At 32.6% G+C, this 9,412-nt stretch overlaps 1 protein-coding gene across 3 annotated transcripts in view; it reads right to left on the bottom strand.

Annotated features, from left to right (window-relative positions):
- Nucleotides 1-470: 470 nt before the first annotated feature.
- Nucleotides 471-9,412, bottom strand: part of LOC143082818 (uncharacterized) — a 33,428-nt gene continuing 24,486 nt past the window's right edge. For all 3 annotated transcript variants that reach the window (XM_076258684.1, XM_076258686.1, XM_076258685.1), the window contains 4 exons: nt 8,653-8,769; nt 7,461-7,581; nt 5,668-5,765; nt 471-4,864 (listed from right to left, as the gene is read on the bottom strand). In XM_076258684.1, coding sequence (XP_076114799.1) covers nt 2,909-4,864; nt 5,668-5,765; nt 7,461-7,581; nt 8,653-8,769 — 2,292 coding nt within the window. In that variant the 3' untranslated portion in view covers nt 471-2,908. The remainder of the gene's footprint in view (nt 4,865-5,667; nt 5,766-7,460; nt 7,582-8,652; nt 8,770-9,412) is intronic.

Here is a 9,412-nt window from a genome sequence, read left to right on the forward strand (position 1 = left end):
AAAAAAAATAAAAAGGCCAGTTATAGATCAAAGTTGAAGAGCATTTGGACCAAAAATTTCTAAAAGTTTTGCCAAATACAGCTAAGGTTATCTAGTCCCGAGGTAGAAAACCCTTAGTATTTAAAAAAAATCAAAATTAATTTACAATTATATGACCATATCATAAATTTCATCATTTTGTACTTTAGTTATTATAATTGAACAAGAAATTACTGTGAGTGTGAATCACTCATCAGGATTGCTGCCTTATTAACATATACTGGTACTTCCATCCTCATACTCATTTTATCAGAACTGCCGTATCACAGACTTATATATATGAACTTTTCGTCCTTTTATCCATTGTATATTAACATAGGTTCATCTTCCGTTTCATGTATTGTTTTAAATTTAAACTTAACAGGTTTACGCATTGATAACATACATTAATAGAATAAGAGTTTTCTACTGGGATAAAGAAATACAAAGAATAAGTGAAAAAGTGTTTTAATATAAATTAATAACAATATTCCGAGTTAAGACTACCAGTAATAATTAATACCATAAATACATATAACAAATATCTCTGATTACAATAAATAAATAGGCAAGTTACCCGACTCTTATCACAATCATAATTAATATCTTCTAATATGCTGTACATAGTACAACAAGTTCTACAGAACAAATAAAGCTGTTTTACAATGGCACATCTGTGTTGATATAGAATAGCAAAATACATTGAAGACTTAGGCTTTAAAAAACATGTAGTTTTAAGAGATGTTAAGACTTTTGACAATAGAAATAATTTCTTATGTAGTGAACATATCATGCATACATGTACATGTACATCATTTGTAAGGCAAATGGAACATTGGGTTATCTCCCTTGAACCAGAAAAATTAAATCTCAATATAACATACTTATACAAGCAAGTGCAGTTAAACAGTTACATATTAAACATGATTACATTTCACTGCTTTTAAAGTTAGTAAAATGTAATGCTGAACATGTGTAATTCAATTTGATTCAAACTATGTTTAGTTTTCTGGAAACCTATCATAAAATTAAAAAAAATAATAATTTAGGCAAAGTAAAATAGCTCTTTTATGTAAGATTTTGTTGATATTGTTAATAATTTTATTAAATTTCTGATTTGTTAAGTTGACAACTTTGATAATCAATTAGAATTTAAATTTCAATTGACACATCAGTTATTGATAGAATACCAACAAGACTTCCTACATGTCGTTACAACAATTTCACATGAGCTGGTTTGTTCAGTTCCAACAAATACAAATAAAATCGAATTTTAACTGGCCATATTGTTAACCAAACCAAGTTGTTTGAAATGCAAATCAAGACATTGTGACAATGTTATTCTTTGGATAAAATTTTTATTGGTACATTCCTTGTACTCTATTTTCTGATTGGTTGATCTTATAAGGAAGATGTACAATGTTAAACAAAAATGATCCAGCACCAAATAAATTAATATAATATACATCTAAAATGAGGTAATCCTTATATAAAAAATGTAAAAGTTTGATTTCTAAAAATAACTTGATTAGTACCGGAATTTTTAACAATGAATTTCACTACAAGTACAATTATTTAACATAAAAAAATGTTGTTACTGTTCAAAATGACGAAGGTACATTTTGAAGATTATCTGGCCATAATATTCATAAATGTAAATGAAAGTTTGTATGAGAAATTGACTGTGTTGTAAATTATATCCAAGCACATGCAAGTGGAAGTCAAATGAACTGTGTAGTACTATGTTTATAAAAAGAAAAAGGCAATACTGAGGTAATTGAATACATAGATTGTAGATATTTAGAAATATCTTTGTTTAAGAGACAATTAATTAGCCTAAATTGTAGTTTCTCCATGTTATTCATACATGATCTTAGTATCTTGACATTGAACAACATCCATTAAATCATAAACTTAGTCACATTTAAGGATTTTAAAAGCATTTAAACTCATTTATAATGAGCCTATAATCCTGGTACCTTTGATAACTATCTACACCACTGGGTAGATGCCACTGCTTGTTGACGTTTCGTACCCGAGGGTATCACCAGCTCAGTAGTCAACACTTCGATGTTGACATGAACATCAATAATGTGGTCATTTTTATAAATTTCCTGTTTACAAAACTTTGAATTTTTTGAAAAACTAAGTATTTTCCTATCCCAGGCATAGATTACCTAAGCCGTATTTAGCACAACTTTTTGGAATTTTGGATCCTCAATGCTCTTCAACTTTGAACTTGTTTGGCTTTACCTGTTTACACATATTTTGATATAAGCGTCACTGATGAGTCTTATGTAGATGAAAAGTGCGTCTGGCGTACTAAATTATAATCCTGGTACCTTTGATAACTATTATGGCAGATCTTATTTGAGGAATATTTAAACTAGCAATTTATTACAATTGCATGGATTGCATTAGAAACCAAAGAAATCATTACAATCCACAGTACAAATAGATTAAATTCATTCTAAGTTCGTCAGTATTTCCCTCTTTCATCATTACGGTACATACATTTTCCACATTTTGAATCTTCTGATTTATTGAAAGAGACAGTAGTATCAATACAAACTTTAGCATATATAGGTTATTTCTTAGTACAACATTACAGAAAGGGAGAGATAACTTTTCAGACATTTTAGTTGATAATGAGACCTTATAAAAAAGTTTTATAAAACTATCTCGCATTCAGAAAATATCAAGTTTATGTAGTACATGTATTAATACATAATAAAGTTGTTCTATACTACCGTTAGTCAAATCTGATTGCACAAATACATTTGTATCACAATGATTTCAGTTAATACTTAATTCCCTGCTACAAAAAATAGACAACCAATGAATAGATTTCCTCCATAATAAATATTAAATTAAAAACGACACTACAGTGCTACTGACATATATCAACAGCTTTTTCAACAATTTCACTGTTACTTGAATCTTCACGAACTATGACCCTTGATCCTACAGGTGATGAAGATTTCAAACTATGTCTATATGCTAACTTGACATGTTTTCCAGAACCAATTTTTTGTAAAAGTTCTGGGCTGACATATTCTGTTGGAAGTTCATATCCACTACATACATTGGGAGGTGCCATTGACCTATTGGTTAACCTCTTATAACGAGGGGAAGCATAGCCATAAGGTACAGGATTTAATGTATTTATCAAGTCTTTAGTGGTATCATCAAATTTCTTTTTATGCTTAGGTGGTTTTTTAAATAACCGTTTTTTACGAATTTCAAATCTTTTTTCTGAATCTGAACACATCTGACTTTCATCTGGCAGTGTTTGTTTCAATGTTAAGTTCTCTACTTGTTGAACAACAGTGTCAACCTGGGCACTTTCTGTACAGGTACAATCTTGATTCTGTGGTGAATCTGTTCCCATTTCTTTTAGAATATCACTCACAGCATTGGCATTCTGATTCAAATCAAGTGGCTTTTCACGTTCAAGTGTTCCAATTAAACTAATGTAAGACTGGTCATTCAAAAGAGACCTTGTAGAATTAGGAGGTACTTCACTCTCATCCTCACCAATGGTTTCCTGGGGGGATTCAGATGTGGAATTTTTGGCATATCTATTATGTATCAATTTCAGATTGACTTTGGCCTTTGCAGATGCTGAACGTTTCTTTTCAGTCTTGTCTTTTTTGCGCATATTCTTTTCTGATTTTGATCTTTTGAACCTCTCTGTTTTTTTAACGTTTCCTCTCTTACTGTCCTCCTTAGCACTTGTCGTTGAAATCAATTTTTGGAACCCAGTACCAAGAGCAGATTTTATTGTTTTAATTTTATCAGCTCTGCTTTTACTGTCATCAGAGACAATGGAGTCTAATTTTTTGGTACTTGTAAAACCAGCAGGTTCACTTCTTGTGGTTAGAAGTATATCAGATGGCAATGTCTTTTTAATTCCAGAACATGAGTTGACCACATCTTTGACCACATTTTCAACTACTGAATTATTTAAATGTATATTACTGTAATCTGATAATGTTAATTGTTTAATACCATCCTTGACACTATCAACATCATTTTGTACTTGTATACTTATAACATCACTGTTACCAGAATGAGGTTTTTCATTGGTGGTTGACTCTTTAATCACATGAGTAATTTTGCTTTCCTGTTCAGATACAGTTCGATCTAAAGAAGGCACTATGCTGTCAGTTAAATTAACAGCTGTTTCTATAGATTTTTCTTTCACCACAGAATTAGAGGTATCATTATCTTTCTTACTTGCAGATTTGTTCTCACTATTTAATGAAGATATTTTCTCCAATAATTTAGGTCTACCTGATGGAACATTTCTGTCCGTATTTTTGTTTGTTTTGATAGGTAATGGTGCCAACTTTTCGGGTGATATTTTTATTTTCTCAGCAGTAGACACTGGTTTGGCTTGTGTAATTTTTCCACTACCAATTTTACCATTCGGAGGCCGTGTTGTCATTGCACTATTTCTCCCTGACAGATACTTGTCTAACTTCACTGGTGCTGGTGATCTTGTATTAGGAACTCTTGTTGAAAAATCCCTTTTTTGTCCATTGTTATTTGGACCATTTTTCTTAATATCATTTAGAAGACGATTAGGTCCATTTTTAATTGTTGCAGTTCCCATGTTGTTTTTCATTGACCCAGTACTTCTGACTCCTCGTCTTCTGAAGGATTCACTCTTATATCGTTTATCTTCATCAGAACTACTTTCAGATGATGACTCTGTCTCTGAATCAGAAGATTCGTCAGAAGAACTCTCCATACGCCTCCGCCAAAAAGCATTTGTAATAGGTTGTGTTGTAGCCTTTTGCTTTGGTCTGTTAGCTGCTCGCTTAGCATATTCAGGAGAACACTGAAAGCATATTATGAAAGTATTAGAAAAGTTTGATCAGAAATCATGGGCAAAAGCTCTCATACTTGACGCACTTTAACTTCACTTGTGGCAAACATGTTTTTTGGGGTAAAACTGTTGCTCATTTCTTTATATTAATGACAAGATCTCAAAATGAGGCTATTTTGACATTTTTTGCTCTATATACAAGAAGTTGATTAAAATCCTATTGCCAATATCAAGACAATATTCAAAAATATTACCAACCAATATCTGAAAGAATCATGTCTTAAGAACACCTACAGATTCTATTCGGTTGATTTAAAATACATTTTAAATTTCAAGTTCAAGAGGCCAAATAAGTGGCATTGTCATACCTTAGTTCTATAATGAACAAATTTGCTTTGTATCGATCTGAAGAGGTAAGCCCTTCATAACTATTTTATTAAAAATTGGTATGTTGTACAGTTACACCTCTGTCTCAGGTTAGAGGGATCTTTGGTGCCTTTAAACATGTTTAAACCTTCCACATTATGTGCCTGTCTCAAGTCAAGAGCCTGTATTTCAGTGCTTGTACATTGTAGTGGGTTTAAGTCTTTCATATATGTTTTTTTTATAAATTAATTTTTTCTTGTCTGTGCATTTTATAGCAGACTAGATGGTATGAGTTTTTCACATTGCTGAGGATGTACCGGTTCCATATAATTGCTAACATTCACTTCATTTATACATTGGTAGATAGTTGTCTCATTGACAATCATACCACATCTCCTTATTTTGATAATAAAGGCAAACATTTGACAATTTTATATATTAACACCCACTATAAGAAGTGACCCTTCATTCTGTATAATTAGTTGTTCAATTTCAGACTTCCATCCTGTAATCCCAGCAAACTTCTGTACACTTCCAATTAAATCACCTAAAATTCAACAAAAATATCTTTACCACACAAATCTCATTTTGTTGTTCCTCATAAAGGTAAACAAAAGGTAAATCATTTAGTTGTTTTTGCATGCACTTTATATTAGCAAGTTATTTTCATTAAAATACAGAAGTGTAGCATTTTTATAATATATTTTGTATTAACCCTTACCATGCTGCATTGTTATCAGAAATTGTCTAAATTTTGAGTATTTGCAAAAATATGCAAATGATATGCAAATGAGCTGTACCCTGATGCTGATGCATACTGATTGCAATAAACCTAAGATAGGGGTTCATGGGGTGGGGTGCTCGGGAATTTGCCCCAAAGTTTGTTTTGACGTTTTTTCGTTCTTTTTCTCGACCTGTAAGTCCGAGAGATGCTAATAGATGCATCCATCTGTAGTTTTCATGTAGAGTGGACCCCAGTGAACACTTTTATCACAACAGTTGTTAGGTCAGAGTGAAACTGATCTTGGTTCATCAGTGTAAAGAAGGTAATTTGCACCAAAATTCACAAAATTTCCGATTTTTTCCTGATTTTGAACTTTAACTGGACTTGCAACCAGAAGCAGTCATTTCCTTGGCGTATTTTAATAATAAACACAATCAGTAGTTATGTGCCTTTAGGTTAACAGTATTTGTCAAGGTTTAAGTCCTCTTAACTCCTTGTTTCAGAACTCCAAGGTAAGCCTACCCCTCCAAAAAAAACAATTTTGTCCAATATCAAATTTTGAAGTTCGTATGAAAGAAAATGAATATTAAAAGTGAGAAACATGACAATCAATAGTGTCAGATTGAGGAAATGTGCATACACTACGAATTAAATGGCATTACGATGACCTCACAATGTATGGAGCGCCATTGATGCCAAAATAACGGTGGTCTGGATACGGCCCCCACACGACAAGGGTTAACAAAGCAATAACCTGCAACATAATTGCACCTTTCCGTAGTCAGGTATGTCTAGCTTTTGTTTATAGTCTTGTGTATTTATTATGTTTTGTTTCATTTGTAAAGTTCAGAGTTAAGTGTAGCATCCATATTGCTCAACTATTATACATATTGTGTATCTTTATTATTTTTTATTTTTTTTTTTTTTTTTTTTTATAATACATATTTTGTGACGAGTGAACCAACACCTTCTAACGGAAAAGCTGGTAGAGTAACCAAGATGGATACCGAAGTATGCTGCGGTTGTCTTAAAACCTCATGGAAATATAATATGTAGAGACAACAACATCTGGGTTACCGCAAGGTGATAGTTTTATTGAGTCGACATGTTTCGCCGCTAATGCGGCATCATCAGGACCTGATGATGCCGCATTAGCGGCGAAACATGTCGACTCAATAAAACTATCACCTTGCGGTAACCCAGATGTTGTTGTCTCTACATATTATATAATACATATTGTTTAAAGGCTAGCTGGAGCCTGCCTCTGGAGGTGGAATTTTTTCACCATGTTGAAAACCCATTGAAAGCCAAATAATGTTTTCTACTTTTTGGTTTGGGTGTTGTCTCTTTGAAAGATTCCAGTTTCCATTCTCTATTCTCATTGTGATGTGATGGATCCGAAGCTTAAACTACTTGTTTAATATCTAATCTAATCTTATTTACACAAAGGAATAAATCCTAAAGTAAATGTTCAAAGTTTCTTGAAAAATATAGCACCTTGTCCTGCGAAATATTTACCTGATGCTACAACATCCTGAGACCGTTTACCATTTTTAAATGGACCTACAGCATTCCAGTTAAATAACACTCGTGGTACACCATACTTCACAGTATCTATAATACCTGCAAATGGCTGCACCTAAAATTACATTAACATATTTAAACAGATTTAGTACATTGTACACAAAAGTAAGTGTGATTTCAATGCAAATTTATGAAAAAGCTCAAATGTGTTTTTTTTTTAATTTTATCATTCTATTTTAACACTCTATTTTTCAACGTGGGAGTGCACATTCAAGACTGCCAAGTTAAGTTCAACATAGGTCAAATGAATAAAGGTTGGTTTCACGTAAAATTATTGTCTGATAGACAATAATAAAACTACAGGTATGTAACAGTAAAAAGCTTCTAAATGCTAAATGGGAAGTAAACAGTGATGGGTTCATTTATACTTTTTTTTTAAAACTTTTTGTACAAAACCCTGCAAGATTAAGATTAAAGAATAATTTTTAATGGAAATCGTAGTTACTATCCATTTTAGTGGATGCAATGTTAAGCAGTGGCGTATCCAGAAATTTACATAAGTGGGGCCCACTGACTGACCTAAGAGGGCCCCAGTCACGCTTCAATGATTCCCTATATAAGCAACCAAATTTTTTCCCAGAAAGGGCCCCCCCCCCCCCTCTGAATCCGCCTCTGTTAAGAATGTACAGTTGAGTCTCATTTTATCATTTGCAACTTTTTAGGAATTATTTAATAACCTTACTGTATTTGTACTATTTTACATGCACTTATTCTATAGAATGTATGTTTTGCTTGGATGGTTAATTATTTATTACACACTGTATTTCATTCTTTTTCATAACATGATTTAGGAGATAATGGTGTCATATTTTCAGCTCTGACAGCATCAACAGGTGATTTGATGGTCGCAAATTAAGTTTACTGGTAACGCATTAGCAGGTATTTGTGACCAACAAATCACCATTTTATGGCTTCGGAGTTAAAAATACAATATTGCTATCTCCCTTCTAATAAAACTGACAGAAAACAACACCAAACCATACATTTAAAATCTGTCATACGCTGTTTGTGCTGGCACATACATTTCATAGCATCAATTGTGAATTGATGCAATGTAAGTTTGCGTCATTATCCAATCAAAATGATTGTTACAAACTATATTGAATTAGAATGATTACTGACTTACCTCCAGTGATGTTCCCATAACAATGACTAGATCAGTTTGTAACATGTCTCTGAGGTACAAATAAAATCTCTGTGGTAAGTCTTCTCCAAAGAACACAATATCAGGTTTTACAATGCCCTGCAATTAAATATAAATTCTGATAATGAACAATTTAGGGATTGTTATTATTGATCTGCCTCATTGAAGAGCCCTATAAAATTATTAAATACCTAAAAATTCAAATGTTACTTTTTAGATATCCAGAATTCTAATATAATATGTAGATGGATCAGCAAGTAATTTAAATTTTTTTTGTTTATAACAAATAATTAATATTTTTTTAGAAAATATCATTGATCTATCACACATTGTATATCAAACTGACTTAACCCTTTAGCCCCCAATCCCGCCTTTTAGGTGAAATGGCGACAACAATTCTTTGATGGCCCGTATGACCCTCCATACTTTTATTGAACTTCCCCAGCTGAACTGTCATGATAGCAGGGACTTCAACCAAGCAATTCATGGTCCCTACACTCTCCTCAGATGTCTGTTCATGAAAATATGGCACTTTGAAAGTCGTTTAAGAGTTCAAATTCGGAAAAACGGGAAAAGTAGCCAAAATCAGGAGGGGGTTGGCATCTTTTGATGGCCACTGACTACGTAACTGGGAGTGACTGTAGGTATAAACTATTATCATAAATGCATGAATAGGTGGTTCAGGAACACAAAGAGGTATAATATGGCCAATAGGAATCTAGTCTGTAAAATCTAGGTCACT

The sequence above is a fragment of the Mytilus galloprovincialis genome, chromosome 7 (assembly GCF_965363235.1).
Source record: "Mytilus galloprovincialis chromosome 7, xbMytGall1.hap1.1, whole genome shotgun sequence".
Classification (NCBI taxonomy): Eukaryota; Metazoa; Mollusca; class Bivalvia; order Mytilida; family Mytilidae; genus Mytilus; species Mytilus galloprovincialis.